Here is an 18,674-nt window from a genome sequence, read left to right as displayed (position 1 = left end):
TCTGCGTTCGGTCTCCTCTACATTGGGGAGACCGCATTGTGTGCAGCGGACACAGTAGAACTAAATTGAAAGAAGTACAAGTAAACCACTGTTTCACCTGGAAGGAGTGTTTGGGGCCCTGGATGATGGGAAGGGCGGAGGTGAAGGGGCAGGTGTTGCATCTCCTGTGCTCGCACGGGATGGTGCCATGGAGAGGAGAGGGGGTGTTGGGAGTGATGGAAGAGTGGGCTAGGCTGTCGCGGAGGGAGCGGTCCCTTTGGAATGCTGAAAGGGCAATTAGGGATGGGCAATAAATGCCGGCCTCGCCAGCGACGCCCACATCCCATGAACGAATAAAAAAAAGGGGAGGGGAGGGGAAGATGTGTTTGGTGGTGGGATCACACTGGAGATGGCGGAAATGGCAGAGGATGATACGTTGAATGTGGAAGTTGGTGGGGTGGAAGGTGAGGACAAGAGGGACCCTATCGTGATTCTGGGAGGGAAGGGAAGGGGTGAGGGCAGAAGTGTGGGAAATAGGATGGACACGGTCAAGGGCCCTGTCAACTACTGTGGAGGGGATACCTCTGCTGAGGAAAAAGGAAGACATATTGGAAGCAATGGTGTGGAAAGCGGCATCGTCAGAACAGATGCGATGGAGACGGAGAAACTGGAGAAGGGAATAGAGTCCTTACAGGAAGTGGGGTGGGAGGAAGTGTAATCAAGGTAGCTGTGGGAGTCAGTGGGCTTATAATAGATATTGGTTGACAGCCTATCCCCAGAAATGGAGATAGAGAAGTCGAGGAAGGGAAGGGAAGAGTCAGAGATGGACCATGTGAAGGCGAGGGAAGGGTGGAAATTGGAAGCAAAGTTGGTGAAATTTTCCAGTTTGGGGCGAGAGCAGGAAACGGCTCCGATACAGTCATCAATGTACTGGAAAAAGAGGTTGACACCTCTGAATATGCTTCAAATGAATCCAGCTGGCAGCCACACCTTTGCGTCAGCACCTGCTCCCCACTGTTTTGATGGGGGAAATATCATTGGGATTGGCATTTGCTCTGCTGGAGTGAGGTGTCAAAACATTTCCACACAAAATTTAGATATGGCAAACCGCAATATTAACAACTTTACCATCAACACCAAATACAAGGGCACATTTAAAAATATACATAAAATCAAATCCAATGCTAGGTGTCTGATAATGGGGCAGCCCTTACTAATGAGAGAATAAACATACACTCTCGACAACCTGAAAGTTTGGTTGCAGAGACTGGAACCAGTTCAACTCAGTGACAAAAGTGCTAATTATTGTTATTTGTAATTGTGGTGCCCCGAGGCACTTCCCTTAATGGGATTTTTTTTTGGTTCCGTTCGGAGACAGTGGGGCAACTCGGTGTCACGTCACCTCCCCTTCCCCCCACCCCGCCCGCCCGCCCCAGATATAGCAACCAAAAACAAAATAAAAAAGGAGCCGGTTCCCTCAAGGAGCCGCGGTCAGGGTTTGGCTGGCGGGCACATGGTGCGCACCCGCCCGGTGTGTGTGTGTTTTTTTCTCTCTCTCTCGATCAATTTCTGGGTGAAATTGACACATTGGCGGCGAGCTGCGCCTGCGCAGAGGCTCGGCAGGGGATTCGCTGGCTGACTGGTTACTTCTGGGTTCCTCCGGATCGCAGCAAAAAAAACAGACGGAGGGGGAGCGAGAGAGAGAGAGAGAGAGGAGCGGAGAGGAGAGGGAGCGGAGAGGGAGCGCTGGGCAAGCGGAGACGCACGGCCGCACACACAGGGGGGCTCAGCTGGCGATTCAGTGTTGCGGAAGGACGATCGGGGGCGAGGTTAGAAACCCTTTTTTTTTCCCCCCCAAAAAAAAAAATCCGTCCTCTTGACAATTTCTCTGCTTAATGGAGGATCGGCAATGTATAATTTTTTTTTTCCTTTTGTCCTTGGGGGGGGGGGTGGTGGAAAAAAAATCATTGTCAATACAAGGCTGATGATTCATTAATTGCATGCCGAGGGGTGGATAGACATACGAAAATGATCTTTTGATGATGTGTCTATATGTATATATATATATGTCAGTCTGCTCGCCATAATCTCTTTCTGAAGTAGTGTTTTAATATTACGAAGTGCTTCTTCTGCCGTTTGTAAGGGACTGTGTTGTCTCCAGAGGAACCAAGTGCTTTTGTTCCACACAGATACAGAGTAATGCTTTGTCCACCTTTGGTACGTGGCAACAGACTGCTACATTGCCAGAGACTGTCTCAGCTGTTCACACTGGGGGCTACATTACATGGATTTTAAGGGAGAATATCAGGGAATTAAAAAAAATAATAATAAACAAAAATTGACGATTAGGTTCACTGATATCCTCTGCATACCTTTTGGATCAGTTTCAATTGCTCTTATTTACCAGCACTTTAAAAAAAAACTATCTTCCACTGGGTCTCTTTGATATCCTGTTTGGGAACAGAACTGTTACGTGCAAACAAGATTCCCCTTTTTTGTTGGCACACATCGGCTGCACTATTTTAAGTCTATTTCATCCTTCCCTTTCGGATCGTTTAACCGTGAGATTTTTTTTCTCAAGGCAACGGAACGGTTGTAAAAGGACCGTTCATTTTCGGAGTTGTGGTTTGTGCACCTGTCTTGGAAAAAAAAAGTTTTGTTTTAAAAAGGGAGACTCAAATTTCAGTATCTAAGCTGACGTTCGGAATGTCTTCGAGGTCCCTTTACACAGAATTGACAGCACAGAAACAGGCCATTCGGCCCAACATGCCGGTGTTTATGCTCTGCACGAACTTCCTCCCACCCCTCTTCATCTAACTTTAGACTGTCCATTTCATTACTAGTTTTCAACTGAAATTGTTTGTGGTAAACCATTAATGTGGCGAATGATTCGATCGCGCGGCTTCTGTTAGGGGGAATCTGTTACCCCGTTACCTGTTCGATCTGTATATTGAGATAGGCTGTTGTGCAGACTGGCTAACTCTTCACGTCAGTTTCATTGCACTGTTTAAATGTCGAGAGGTGGCTTTTGTTGGAGCAACTTTTTCAAAGCCCGGAGATGACATTTGCACCGCATCACTTTGTCACCCTGTGACCATTCTCCACATACAAAGGACACTTCCACAGCCCTGCGTCTCCAGATGTGCATGAAACTGGTTAATTTCAACAGTGCCCTGGCTCATTATTTCATATCTGCACAACTGTCACCGTGAGGGAAATGTCATAAGTGAGATTTATGATTTTAAAAAATGGAGATAGAAACAAACTGAAATGACACCTCGAGATATTGACGTCCACGAGCTCAATGAGTCCGACCTGAAATTCCTTTCTTCGCGGTTGTAGCGGAAACCTTATTCCATTTACTTTTAAATTTGATTAACGCTCCCCATTAAAATGGAAGAATATTCAGACGAATGTGTTGAGCTTTTATATCCCACAATGCAATTTCAGGGCCACACACTGAATTGTTTTTTTTTTAAGAGGAGCGACATCAAAAACAAGGTTGCGTTTTAAAACCAAAGTGAGCGAGTCTGAGCGAAGGACCGGGACTTGACAGCTCTGTCATTGACAGGAACCCGTTCGACTTGCTGCCTCGGGTCACGTGATTACACGTTTGCAACATCTTCTGACCTGGGACGTGTGACTGTGGTCAAAAAAACGCAATTCCTGCACACTCCCCAAGACGTTTCCAACCATTGAGTGCTTCAGTGCTGGGACCTTTCATGGCCTGGTCACCGGGGACTTCCTAAGACTCCTCGCCCTCTTGTGAAATCGGTATCCTACATTTCGAGGCGAATCGCACGGATGCATTTAAGGAGAAGCTAGATAAGCACACGGGGGATAAAGCAATAGAAGGATATGCTGATGGGGTTAGATGAAGAGGGGTAGGAAGATGCTGGTGTGGAGATAAACTCCGACATAGACCAGTTTTGCCCAATGACCTGTATCTGTGCTGTAGACTCTGTAATTTTCTATATACACGGCACTATAAATGTCAACTTGTGCATTGTTTTTTCTGAAAATAGTAACATGATCTTACAACACCAACTATTTGTGGCATGTCACAACTGGACACATCAAATTCTTCCTACCTGACTGTATTCCACTGGGGCTAACCGCAGTAAATCATCTCAACCTCATGAAAACTGAACACCTGAAGACTTGTTCTATGGTTTATGATACCATTTTATAGTTATACTTAATGAGCAATTGGTAACGTTGCAATCTTACAATAGTTTGCAATGGGAATGATGATTTTAAGACTCACTAGACTAGATATTAGTGCATAAATGCTTTACATGATTGCATGATATTATTTTACTATTTTAATGGAGACATTTAAAATAGATAGATTAGTGTCTGTTTTAAAATAGCAAAGTAATGTCATGCTTTTGCACACTCTTATTGCACACATTAATTTCCAGGCTACTGTAACATTTGCTAAGATACCCGTTTGCCCATCCTGGCCCAGTAAGTGTTATTACTGTTCTGTACGTACATACTAGACTTCGATTTTCTGCTTTTTTTTGTATATTCATTCTCGGGATGTGGGTGTCGCTGGCGAGGCCGGCATTTATTACCCATCCCTAATTGCCCTTGAGAAGGTGGTGGTGGGCCTTCTTCTTGAACCGCTGCAGTCCGTGTGGTGAGGTACTCCCACAGTGCTGATAGGTAGGGAGTTCCAGGATTATGAACCAGTGACAACGAAGGAACGGTGATGCATGTTCAAGTCAGGATGGTGTGTGACTTGAGAGGAACTTGGAGGCGATGGTGTTCCCATGTGCCTGCTGCCTTGTCCTTCTAGGTGGTAGAGGTTGCGGGTTTGGGAGGTGCTGCTGAAGAAGCCTTGGCGAGTTGCTGCAGTGCTTCCTGTAGGTGCTGCTCCATTGAGTGCATCACTGGCCTCCAATGGGAGTCACCCCATATTGGGGGCAATACTGTAAGGGCGCACATGGACTTCACTGGGAGTCACAGTATCATAGTATGTTACAGCACAGAAGAAGGCCATTTGGCCCATCGTGCCTGTGCCGGCTCTATAAAAGAGCTATCTAATTAACCCATGCCAAAGTCCTACCATCACAGTGTCTAACCAGTGATGCCACCGGTTCTGCTGTGTGAGCTTCTGTTGCACCTGTTGTAGCTGAGCACGGTCTATGGATATCTGTTATTGTAGTGTGATTGATCCTGACCGATCTGTGTATCGTTCTCCTTCCTAGTTTCCTTAGAAGAAGAGCTTGGGCGGTATGCAAAGTTGTGAAATATCTTCAGACAGTGCAGATGATCCTCTCAGTAGTGGCTCACAGAGAAAGCGACAACCTCGAATAGTTGTTATCGGTGCTGGGCTCGCTGGCCTATCTGCTACAAAACAACTCCTAGTGAATGGATTCACAGACGTTACCATTCTAGAAGCATCTGAGCGAATTGGAGGCAGAGTGCAAAGCATTAAACTCGGTAAGTCTTCTTCTCCTTTTGTATGGCAGCTTGAAAAGCAACATCTGCTGATACGGAGCGAATAGAAACTATTCGTCCAGAGAAGGAGCTTAGTGAGCAGCAGTTCACAACAACAGCGTTCATTTATATAGCGCCTTTAATGTAGTAAAACGTCCCAAGGCGCTTCATAGGAGCGTTATCAAACAAAATTTGACACTGAGCCACATAAGGAGGTATTAGGACAGGTGGAGATAGGTTTTAAGGAGCGTCTTAAAGGAGGAGAGAGAGGTGGAGAGGTTTAGGGAGGGAATTCAAGAGCTTAGGGTCTAGGCAGCTGGAGGCACAGCTACCAATGGAGGAGTGATGAAAATCGTGGATGCGCAAGAGGCCTGAATTGGAGGAGCGCAGTGTTGTAGGGCTTGAGGGGGTCACAGAGATGGGGAAGGGTGAGGCCATGGAGGGATTTGAACACAAGGATGAGAATTTTAAAATCGAGATGTTCCCGGACCAGGAGGCAATGTAGGTCAGCGAGCACAGGGGATAATGGGTGAACAGGACTTGTTGTGAGTTAGGATACGGGCAGCAGAGTTTTGTATGAGCTCAAGTTTACGGAGAGTGCAAGGAGGGAGTCCAGCCAGGGGAGCATTGGAATAGTTGAGTCTAAAGATAACAAAGGCATGGATGGGGGTTTCAGCAGCAGATGAATTGAGGCAGGAGGGGATATGGGCGATGTTACAGATGTGGAAGTCGGCGGTCCTGGTGATGGAGCGGGGTCAGATAGGACGCCAAGGTTGCGAACGGTCTGGTTCAGTCTTAGACAGTGGCAAGGGAGAGGGATCGAGTCAGTGGCTAGGGAACGGAGTTTGTGACGGGGACCAAAGGACAACGGCTTCAGGCTTCCCAGTATTTAGTTGGAGGACATTTCTACTCATGCAATACTGACCTACATTGGCTCCTGGTCCAGGAATGCCTCGATTTTAACATTCTCATCCTTATTGTTCAAATCCCTCCATGACTTCGCCCTTCCCTATTTCTGTGACCCCCTCAAGCCCTACGAACACTCAGATCTCTGCGCTCCTCCAATTCAGGCCTCTTTCGCATCCCCAATTTTCACATGCAGTGTGACAAATCAGAGGCCGTGAAGGGGTCGAGAGAGGTGGTGGTGAGTTAGAGCTGAGTGTCTTCAGCGTACATGTGAAAGAAAGAAAGACTTGCATTTATATAGCGCCTTTCATGACCTTGGGATGTCCCAAATCACTTTACAACCAATGAAGTTCTTTTTTTGTTGAAGTGTAGTCACTGTTGTAACATGGGAAACGCAGCAGCCAATTTGCACACAGCAAGCTCCCACAAATGGCAACGTGATAATGACCAGATAATCTTTTTTAGTGATGTTGTTTGGGAAATAAATATTGGCCAGGACACCGGGGAGAAATCTCCTACTTTTTGAAATAGTGCCATGGTATCTTTTGTGAGGACAGAGAACCAGACTGTCGGCATTGGTTTTGAGCTCCTGTGATGATTCTCATAGCGTTGTTCAGTTCTACGTCCACAAGATTTGTACCTGTGCTTCCTTCCCATGCTGGTGTGCAACATTCAGCTACTGTGAAAACAATGTCCACGGTGACTGTCCACAGGGTGTGAGCATCTGCTCCCCAGCTGGCCCCTGCAAATTTGTGAATTCAGTTGATCCTAACCTTTATCTTGGCTGCAGTTTTTGTTAGATGTCGGCGATATATGAGATTATGATCCAGAACCACTCCTAGGTAATTTGGGAAGTCCCAGTGCCTGACTTCAGTACCACGGAAGGGAGCACTCCGGCACTTCTTTGCAGTGAAATGCGGAGACAAGTGTTTTCTGAGGAGTCAGACGAAGCCGCCATTGTCCTTGAGTATTTTCAAGTCTTCTGTAAGCATGCATTCGGCTTGGGCAAGAGTCCTCGCTAGGATGGCTCTCGCAAGGTACAAAATTCCTTGATTGGGTTAGTGGGATATCACATGTAAATATTACAAAGTGACGGTGTCAAGACTGAGCCGTGCAGGAGCCCATTATTCGGTAGTCGAGGTCTGCTGATCTGCCCCTTTGGATGCCTGTGGAACTTGCAGTTGGTGAGCATGGCTGTTAATAGGCGCAGTGTTGGTAAATACGTTTTGGCTTATAGAAGTGGGGCTGTAGTTGTGGTACTGGGTAAAAGCAGTAAAATCGAATTTAATTTTTTTCCCTTCTTGGGGAGGCGTGCATATATATATTTTACAATAAGTTATTGCCTTGAATATTTTGCTTTAAGTGTTGCATTAAGTAGCTGAGAATCCTCTTTCTCTTTTGGTTGCCATTTGAAGAAAGAACTTTCACTTATATAGCACCCTACAAATATCCTTCCAAAGTCGCTGGGTCAAAATCCTGGAACTCCGTACCTAACAGCACCTTGGGAGCACCTTCATCACACGGATTGCAGCGGATCAAGGAGGCGGCTCACCACCACCTTCTCAAGGGCAACTTGGGATGGGTAATATATGCCAGCTTTGCCAGCGATGCCTCTATCCCGAGACTGTATTAAAAAAAGTGCTTTACTACAGTACAGTCACTGTTGTTGTGGGGACAGCCATTTTAGTAACCTAGTAACAGGAGTAGCCTATTCGCCCTATCGAGCCAGCTCCGTTATTTTGTTAGCTGTAGCAGTTCTAACTTAATCCCAATTCCCTGTTTTTCGCCATGGGGCAATTCTAGAATCCCACATTCCCAGTGGGACTTGCACTGGCAAGTAGTGCTGGTTGGAGATAGGGCTACAACACTGCAACTTTAATCCTCTGATCCGCACTCCCTGTGAGCACAGCTTCCCACTGGGAGCACATGACATGGAATTACCCTTTTTATCGCCAGTAAATATCCCAAGTAAATAGCTGTCTCCCTTCTAAACATAGGGTTCATAAATATAAGATAGTCAGTAATAATTCCAATATGGAATTCAGGAGAAACTTCTTTATCCAGAGAGTGGTTAGAATGTGGAACTTGCTACCGCAGGGAGTAGTTGAGGTGAAAAGCATGAATGTATTTAAGGGGAATCTAGATAAATACATGAGAGAGAAAGGAATAGAAGGATATGCTGATAAGGTTAGATGAAGTAGGGAGGGAGGAGACTCATGTGGAGCATAAACACCGGCATAGACCAATTGGGCCAAATGGCCTGTTTCTGTACTGTAAATTCTATGTAACATCTCTGTTGATTCTACATCTGGGGCCGTGTATTCCACATTCGCACATCCTTTATCCTGGATAGTTTAATAGGTTTAGCTCAAATTCTAAGATTATGACCCTGTTCTGGACTCCCCTACTCGAGGGAAGATTCATTCCCTATCTACCCCCTTCATTTTTTTAAACACCTTGATCAGACCTCCTCAACCTTATTATCTCCATGGAATATAGCCCAAGTTTACAGAATCTCTCATCATAGTTCACTCAGTTGGACCCATTTTTGCGCACAGCAAGGTGTCAAATGAGATGAGTAAGCAGTTAACCTGTTTTTGAAGGAAGAAATGTTGGTGAGGCTATCTATTCTTCTTTGAATAGTGTCATGGGAACTTTAACCTCCACCTGAACCAGTAGAATGGCAGCACCTCTGATTATGCAGCATTGTTGTGAACTGTCACCCCAGAACGTGTCCCTAAGTTCCAGAGTGGGACTTGAACCTGCAACCTTCTGATTCAATGACAAGAGTGCTACCATCTGAAGCAGGCTAGCATGTTTAGATCAGACAAAAGGAATAATTTTGGGAGAGTTACCTCAAGCACTTCATAAAGATTTGTGGATTTTATGTAGTGTTAATGATGTCATGTCCTTTTAAAATTGCCTTTTAAAGGAAAACCTTAGTGTTTGAATAATCATAGCAAATGTGCTGGGGTGACTAGAATAGAATATGTCTTTCTCTGAGACTGTCCACTACACATCATTGGAGGTGGTCAGATTGGTAACTTTGAGATCTCTTAACAGACCAATCAGTCTTTTTTATTTGCTCCAGTCCTCTTGTAAAAATGGCTCAGCAAGTTAATTCAGTCATTAGCAGACTGTACAAACCAGGAGTGTCATAGGTTTGACTGTGGTCTCAACCAGGCTGGTGTGCCTCATTGCCCCTGGTTTAGGGTTAAAATTGGGCAGATGCCTGCTCCTGATGGACTCCCAGCAACCCATGTTGGAAGTGCAGGATTGGGCTTGACTGTGATTCCCCCAATGGTAAGTAGCACTGTTTGTGAGTCAATAATGGCCACTTGAGCAAAATGTCAGAGGGGACCCATGTGGCAACCAAACCCAACAAGAAGTCAGTGCCCTCAGAAGATGATGTGAGGAAATTGTTGAGGAGGGGGAAAAAAGGAATCACTGTGTAAATAGTGACGTCAACAGTCCTGTTGCACCCACTGCTGTGGTGTGCTCGCCCTGAATGGGAACCCACTTGCTCTACTTCACTCTAGTAAACTGGGAAAACACAAGGTGGCCCCAAAATTCCTCAGGTTGTGATCCTGGCGCTGCCTCCCCCGCCCCCCCCATGGGGTTTGCGGAACCAGTGGACGAGCACCTCATTTACATGGGACAGCTCCGACACCTGCCTACCCATGACTGCTATAAACTCCTATCCTTAGGAAGTGGGGGTGGTGTGGGGAAGTTGCCCAAACCCTTGACCCTGGTCATGGTATCCTCGTATCCCTGACCTTGACATTTTGTTCCCCACAGTTGGCTGAAGTGTTGATTGGGTGTCCTGGCCACTTCCCTCACTTAACATTTGTCTCACCATATTGGCTTTACTGTCTTTCACTGAAATGTCAGGCTCCAGCTGAGCCAAAGGAGTGGGAATGCCCAGGGTAGGGAATGCCAGGCCCTAGCTCTGACCCCTCGCTCAATTCACCTTAAAGGGCGGACAGAGGAAACTCCTGGAAATGGTGGAGACCCGGGGCACAAATTTTAGCCCCGGTATTTTTCATGGGGCTATGTAAATAGGATTATTGATGACCATTATAAAAGTGGCAGTGAGTTATTTACATTTTATGTACTTACGCTTACACTAAAGTTCTTCTTTAGTTTTAAGGCCAAATGGAAGAAACTAGAAAAAAAAACTTACCTGCACGCTGTCCACAACCAGTATTACAAGTTACTGATCTGCCTTCGTCACACATGCAGTTTTTTTTCATCTACGACTTGGTGTAGCTGTGTATCCAATGGTGTAAGGCATGACCTGAGATCATGCATTGGTTTCTGCTCCTTACTGAACCAGAATGGAAAGGAACATTGAATGAATAACTTGAATGACTTGCATTTATATAGCGCCTTTCACGATCTCAGGCCATCCCAAAGTGCTTTACAGCCAATGAAATACTTTTTTTTCCAAGTGTAGTCACTGTTGTAATGTAGGAAACATGGCAGCCAATTTACACAAAGCAAGGTCCCACAAACAGCAATGTGATAATGACCAGATCATCTATATTTTTTAAGTGATGTTGATTGAGGGATAAATATTGGCCAGGACATTGGGACAACTCCCCTGCTCTTCTTCAAAATAGTGCCGTGGGATCTTTTACATCCACTTGATAGGGCAGATGGGGCCTCGGTTAACGTCTCATCCAAAAGACGGCACCACCTACAGGGCAGCACTCCCTCAGTACTGCACTGAAGTGTCTGCCTGGATTAAGTGCTCAAGTCTCTGGGGTGGGCCTTAAACCCTCAACCTATTGATTCAGAAGCGAGAGTGCCACCACTGAGCCAAGGCTGACACAAGTTGATTGACAGATCACTTTAAAAGTGATGGTTAGCAACACTTTTTCACAAGATCTTGAGATAAGTTTGGATGAGCAAAGCCTTGGGCCCAACTGATCTCATCCCTCCAAAGTTCCAACCTTTGGGGAAGATCATTTCTTCAAATAAATATTTTTTTTAAAGATTAGAAAAAGCTAACCACACAAGAATTGTTTTTGGTGAAACCTCACAGAATGATTTATCACCTGACTACCAGTTCCTAAATCAGAGCTTCTGGGACAAGAGGGTGAACTTTTCTGAGTAACATCTTTTTGAAACTGTACATAAAGGCACAGGGAATTCTCTTCTGTCCCCTAACAAAGATAGGTTTATTTTAGTTAAACAGCCAGTGTATAAATGCCTCATTTTATATTATTTAAAATATATATATATATTCTTTTCTCTCAGGCTGTGCTACATTTGATCTTGGGGCAACTTGGATTCACGGTGCTCATGGGAACCCGATTTATCAGCTAGCAGAAGACCATGGTCTCCTTGAAGAAACTACAGATGGGGAGCGAAGCATTGGCCGCATCAGTCTCTACTCCAAGAATGGGGTGGCACACTACTGCACCAGCAGTGGTCAGAGAATACCTAAGGATGTCGTTGAGGAATTCAGCGATGTATACAACGAGGTGAGATCATATCTCTGCACTTCATAAATATGCAGTGTGCAACACTGTACATTTCTTCAGGACTTCTAACAGCGGAGCTTCCCATTCAGAGGATCAAAAATTAAAAACTACTTAAAGTTTATTTTTAAAAATTCCTTTTAGCGTGTAATGTGTGGAATGAAAACAGGTGACTTTGACCCATCGAGCCCGCTTTCTTCCAGCAGACCATGTACAATTTGCACTGTTGTGGAATTTCTCCAATGTGTTTAATCTACCGAGGGAGATGGATAACTGCAGATTAAAACGTCGAAGAAGCTGCTGCTCTTTGAAATTTCTCCCTGATCCCCAAAGATAACACGATTGAAAAACTCCACATTAATGTAATGTTACAGTCTACATTGTTCAGCCCTGACCAGTGTATTCCACGGCAGTTCATCAATGGCTGCATTTATCCTCATAATCCTCAATGCTAATCTTGACCAGATATTAGTCCAGCTCTGTTTTAAAGAAGCTGTCCCTTTTTAATACTCTTATGGGTTGCTTAGCACCAGGATTCTTCCAGATGTCGGAAGAGGCCATTCTGGAGGAGACTTCATCACAACCTCCGTGTTCCTTCATCAATTGGAGGGAGAGCACAGTTCAGTTGGCAACAACAACAACTTACATTTATGTAGCACCGCTAACATAGAAAAACATTCCAAGGTGCTTCACAGAGGCGTAATCATACAGAAATCTTCCCTCTTCCATTTTCCATCCATGAATCTCCTTGCTTCTGTCTGACATTTCAATAGGTGATCTGAACACAAGCTGCCAACGTAGGCTGAACAACCTCAGAGCGACATGCGTCAGCAGGCTGTGGAACCCGGACCTTTTGACTGGGACTAAATGTTCAAATAGCGGCTTCCCAAATGGACCATTTCCTAACAAAAAAAAAGTTATGCCTTCTACAAAGAAAAAATGCCAACTCTGCAAAAAAAACAGGATCCTCTGGTGCGTGATGCTGACTTAGACTTGGAGCAATTCATGCCTACTGTAAACCAATGGACAGAAATCTGTTTCAACAGACCTGAGTAGGGATTTGCTTTCCTGTTCAATGACTCTTAGAGGTTCCTCTAACTGAATGGGCAATATTAACACAACCAATTTGATTAAGGATGTGGCTGCAACAGAAGACAGTGCATGGAAATAAACTAGTTATCAATGGTAGTGCTGTCTACCAATCAGTGTTGGGCTGTCCAACTCACCATTGCCAGCATCAGTATGAAAGTCTTAGCCAGCAGCAACACACTGCCTTCAAGTTTTAATGCCCATTTCTTCAATAGAAAATTGTATTGATCAGTTGTGTTGGTATCATTTCTTTGGTGACATGACTACCAGTCCTGACAAAGTTGAGCCAGCATTTCAACTGGATCTTCTTGACTTGCACCGAATCACAGAATCATACAGCACAGAAAGAGACCATTCGGCACATCGTGCCTGTACCGTCTCTTTGAAAGAGCGATCCAATTAGCCCCACTCCCCTGCTCTTTTCCTATAGCACTGCAAATTTTTTTCTTTTCAATTCCCTTTTGAAAGTTACTATTGAATCTGCTTCCACCACCCTTTCAGGCAGTGCATTCCAGATCATTACAACTCACTGCTTAAAAAAATTCTCCTCATCTCACCTCTTTTTTTTGCCAATTACCTTAAATCTGTGTCCTCTCATTACCGACCCTCCTGTAATCAGTTTTTCCCTATCTACTCTATCAAATAGCCATATAATTTTGAGCACCTCTATTAAATCTCCCCTTAACCTTCTCTGCTCTAAGGAGAACAACCCCAGCTCCTCCAGTCTCTCCACATAACTGAAGTCCCTTGTCCTTTTATGCCAAAGAGTATCGGCTAACTAGTACTTTCCCCTATTGCACAATTCTCAGAACTATTCTGAAAAATCCAGCAAAAGTTGGATAATTTAAGAGGATTTACCGTGTTTAGGTAACTTCCTCCCATTTGATTCCAAACTTCTAACCATATTTTCCTCAATGAAAACCTTGATTTTGAGGAATAACTTTGGTGGGCTTTAATCCTTTGCTGATGTCGCATAAATAATTTTGCCAGTTCAATTAGAGGAACCTCCAAGAGTCTATGAACAGGAAAAGCAAATGAAGTCTGCTTCACTGGGTGATAATGGTGGACTTCAACTATCCGAATATAGATTGGGACAATAATAGTGTAAAGGGCAAATAGGAGGAGTAATTTCTGAATTGTGTTCAGGAGAACTTTTTTGATCAGTATATTTCTGGCCCAACAAGGAAGGAGGCATTGCTGGATCTGGTTCTGCAGAATGAGGTGGGTCAAGTAGAGCAAGTGTCAGTGGGGGAACATTTAGGGAACAGTGATCATAATATCATAAGGTCTAGATTCGTTATGGAAACGGACACGGAGCAATCTAGAGTAAAATACTTAATTGGAGGAGGGCCAATTTCAGTGGGTTGACAACGGATCTGGCCGGGATAAATTGGAATCAAAGATTGGCAGGCAAAACTGTAATTGAACAATGGGCGGCCTTTAAAGGGGAGATGGTTCGGGTACAGTCTAGGTACATTCCCACAAAGGGGGATGGTAGGGCAACCAAAGCCAGAGTTCCCTGGATGATGAAAGAGATAAAGAGTAAGAGGAAGCAGAAAAAGGGTGCATATGACAGATGTCAGGTTGATAATACAAGTGAGAACCAGGCTGAATATAGAAACTACAGAGGAGAAGTGAAAAAGGAAATAAGAGGGGCAAAGAGAGAGTATGAGAATAGACTGGCGACTAATATAAAAGGGAATCCATTTATAGGCATATAAATAGTAAATGGGTTATAAGAGGAGGGGTGGGGCCGTTTAGGGACCAAAAAGGAGATCTACTCATGGAGGCAGAGGGCATGGCTGAGGTACTAAATGAGTACTTTGCATCTGTCTTTACCAAGGAAGAAGATGCTGCCAAAGTCACAGTAAAAGAGGAGGTAGTTGAGATACTGGATGGGGTAAAAATTGATAAAGAGGAGGTACTAGAAAGGCTAGTTGTACTTAAAGTAGATAAGTCGCCCGGACTGGATGGGATGCATTTTAGTTTGCTGAGGGAAGTAAGGGTGGAAATTGCAGAGATGCTGGCCATAATCTTCCAATCCTCCTTAGATATGGGGGTGGTGCCAGAGGACTGGAGAATTGCAAATGTTACACCCTTGTTCAAAAAAGTGTGTAAGGATAAACCCGGCAACTACAGGCCAGTCAGTTTAATCTTGGTGACGGGGAAGCTTTTAGAAATGATAACCTTGGACAAAATTAATAGTCACTTGGACAACTGTGAATTAATAAAGGAAAGCCAGCATGGATTTGTTAAAGGAAAATCGTGTTTAACTAAATTGATAGAGTTTTTTGATGAGGTAACAGAGAAAATTGATGAGGGCAATGCGGTTGATGTGTATATATGGACATTCAAATGGCGTTTGATAAAGTGCCACATAATAGACTTGTCAGCAAAATTGAAGCCCATGGAATAAAAGGGTCAGTGGCAGCATTGATACGAAATTGACTAAGTGACAGGAAATAGAGAGTAGAGGTGAACAGTTATTTTTTGGACAGTGGTGTTCCCCAGGGGTCGGTATTAAGACCACTGCTTTTCTTGATATATATTAATGACTTACACTTGGGTGTACAGGGCACAATTTCAAAATTTGCAGATGACACAAAACTTGGAAAACAGTGAGGAGGATAGTGATAGACTTCAAGAGGTCAGACAGGCTGGCGGAATGGGCAGACACATGGCAGATGAAATTTAATGCAGAGAAGTGCGAAGTGATACATTTTGACAGGAAGAATGAGGAGAAGCAATATAAATTAAATGGTACAATTTTAAAGGGAGTGCAGGAACAGAGAGACCTGGGGGTACATGTGTACAAATCTTTGAAGGTGGCAGGACAGGTTGAGAAAGCGGTTAAAAAAGCATACAGGATCCTGGGCTTTATAAATAGAGGCATAGAGTACAAAAGCAAGGAAGTTATGTTGAACCTTTATAAAACACTGGTTCGGCCACAACTGGAGTATTGTGTCCAATTCTGGGCACTGCACTTTAGGAAGGATGTGAAGGCCTTAGAGAGGGTGCAGAAAAGATTTACTAGTATGGTTCCAGGGATGAGGGACTTCAGTTACGTGGATAGACTGGAGAAGCTGGGGTTGTTCTCCTTAGAGCAGAGAAGGTTGAGAGGAGATTTGATTGAAGTGTTCAAAATCATGAAGGGTTTAGATAAAGTAAATAAAGAGAAACTATTCCCATTGGCAGAAGGGTCGAGAACCAGAGGACACAGATTTAGGGTGATTGGCAAAAGAACCAAAGGCGACATGAGGAAAAACTTTTTTACGCAGTAAGTGGTTATGATCTGGAATGTGCTGCCTGAAAGGGTGGTGGAAGCAGATTCAATTGTGGCTTTCAAAAAGGAATTTGATAAGTACTTGAAGGGAAAATATTTGCAGGGCTACGGGGAAAGAGCGGGGGAATGGGACTAGCTGGATTGCTCTTACAAAGAGCCGTCACGGGCTCGATGGGCTGGGAATGGCCTCCTTCTGTGCTGTTACCATTCTATGATTCTAAGATTTAAATACGATGTGCACTTGTATATACGTTTATATAAATTGACATGCTTAAAAAGAGGAGGCTGCTTTCTTCCCTAATCGCCTTTTAGATGCTGAATTGATATTGCAGTTAATAGGGGTAGTCGGGACTTAGCTGTCAGCTAATTATGGAATCATACAGGTAAAAACAACACCTGAGTTCATGAATCACAATGTTCAATCTCCCAGCTAAAGCAGGAAGTTAGGATTGAGGACCTCAAAGTGGGAAAACATCAGTGTAACACATTAATTACATAGAATTACAGCGAATGTACAGCACAGAAACAGGCCATTCGGCCCAACTGGTCTATGCTGGTGTTTATGCTCCCCGTGAGTCTCCTCCCACTTTATTTACGTCATCTCACTCTAACAGCATATCCTTCTATTCCTTTCTCCCTCATATACTTATCTAGCATCTCCTTAAATGCATCGAGGCTATTTGCCTCATCTATTCCATGTGGTAGCGAGTTCCACGTTCTCACCACTCTCTTGAGTAAAGAAGTTTCTCCTGAATTCCTTATTGGAGTTACTAATGACTATCTTATATTATATCTTTCATCTCCATTGAGGATGGAAGATTTCTTCAGCCATGGTCATTTCTATAATTTATCTCAAAACACTATGAATGTGTGCAATGGACTAAATGAATAATTGTTTGAGGAGATTTTCTGACTTTTTTTCCCCTCCCTTTTTTTTTAAACTCCACCCCCCACTCCAAATTTTCGCCCCACTGTTCCTGGATGTGCTGACTTATGCTGGGATATGGTTCAATGGACTGCTCCCCTGGGTACCTCACCCAAATGGCCATACTTCACAGGGGTGATTCTGCAGTCCAGCACTCTCAGCAGGGAGCACCACTCGCTGGCAGTGCAACCCGGCAAATTGAGGACGCTCGGCATTTTTTATTGGATGGAAAATTGTGGGCTGCATGCCTGCCATTTCCTGAGATGCACTCCCTTGCAACTCTTGGGAGATCGGATGTCAGGATCACCCTGCATGTGTGAGCATAGCCAGCGATTATGAGAAGAATATTCAAACATACATCGCATCATGGTCAAGATTGTTGCCGGTCCACTAATGTCCTTCAGGGAAGAGGACCTGCCGTTCCATACATGTAGCCCTCTGGCCTACATGTGACTTCTGTCTCACACTATATGCTGACCTCATGGGCATCAAGGGCTGGGCTATAAATACTGCCTTGCAGTGTTGTCCACGTCCCGAGAACAAAAAAAAACAACTGAGACCAAGGGGGTAATTTTAACTCCCAAGAACGGTTGGGTTGGGGGTGGGTGGGAGGTTAACAATAACTTTTTGGAGTACTTAAAGGGGCAATGTACCCCATTGAAATACTTGAGGTACTTAATATTTTGTGTATTGGAAAACTTAAATGAATTACCTGTTTGGGATTCCCATCGCTTCCGATTCATGTCAGATGAAAGCAGGCGGGAAGGGCCGGATTCATGAGGTGAGTGTCTTTATTGCACTGCTTGTGGGCCCGGAGGAGCAGGAGTGCTTCATCCAGGCCCAACAAGCTCACCTGGCCGACAGGACCCCCGTGATTGGCCCTCCCCTACGATGCTGGAAACCCCCCCAACTTCAATGCTGGACCTCCCCCCACCACCAGATCTCCGATGCTGGCTGACGCCCCCCCCCCCCCGATCTCCAATGCTGGCTGAGCCACCCCCCCCCACCCCACCCCGATCTCCGATGCTGGCTGACCCTCCCCCCACCCCGATCTCCGATGATGTCATCCACATCCCCCCACTTCCCCCCCACCTCCGATTTTTTGATGTGCCAATGATCTCTCTCCTTCTCCCGACCCCTCTCTGATTTGCAGCTCCAAGTGAAAATCATGCCCTAACTGTAAGAAACGCTGCTCTGGCTGAGGTTGGTTAATCTTGTGCAGTCAGCCTTTTTATGTAGGACGTTTTGTACTGTAGGGTTACACAAGATGGTGCTTTTGTCCACCAGGTTGTTGGCAAAATTGTGCACAAGTTTTTAATGTTTCCTAACTTCTTTCCATAGGTCTACAACCTGACTCAGGAATTCTTCCAAAGGGGAAGGCCAGTTGGTGCAGAAAGCCAAAACAGTGTTGGCGTTTTCACAAGGAACGTGGTGCGTAAACGCCTCAAAGCTGATCCTGAGGACTCGGGAAGCACCAAGAAGCTGAAGCTGGCAATGCTTCAGCAGTTCTTGAAGGTACGAGCTGTCTCGAAATAGAATCATACAGCAGAGAAGGAGG

The 18,674-nt window shown here is 44.8% G+C and overlaps 1 protein-coding gene across 2 annotated transcripts in view; it reads left to right on the top strand.

Annotated features, from left to right (window-relative positions):
- Window positions 1-1,648: 1,648 nt before the first annotated feature.
- smox (spermine oxidase) overlaps window positions 1,649-18,674 on the top strand; it is a 36,415-nt gene continuing 19,389 nt past the window's right edge. Inside the window, exons 1-4 of one of the 2 annotated variants that reach the window (XR_010962414.1) lie at window positions 1,649-1,808; window positions 5,196-5,430; window positions 11,596-11,822; window positions 18,458-18,631. Coding sequence is in view for 1 of the 2 variants with exons in the window: in XM_067981968.1 (XP_067838069.1) it covers window positions 5,223-5,430; window positions 11,596-11,822; window positions 18,458-18,631 (609 nt within the window). In the remaining variant the exon portion in view is untranslated. The remainder of the gene's footprint in view (window positions 1,809-5,195; window positions 5,431-11,595; window positions 11,823-18,457; window positions 18,632-18,674) is intronic. The other variant, XM_067981968.1, reaches the window with a different exon arrangement.

Source organism: Heptranchias perlo, chromosome 1 (assembly GCF_035084215.1).
Source record: "Heptranchias perlo isolate sHepPer1 chromosome 1, sHepPer1.hap1, whole genome shotgun sequence".
NCBI lineage: Eukaryota > Metazoa > Chordata > Chondrichthyes > Hexanchiformes > Hexanchidae > Heptranchias > Heptranchias perlo.
Note: the sequence above shows the minus strand (reverse complement) of the source record. Positions and strands in the feature narration are given on the sequence as shown.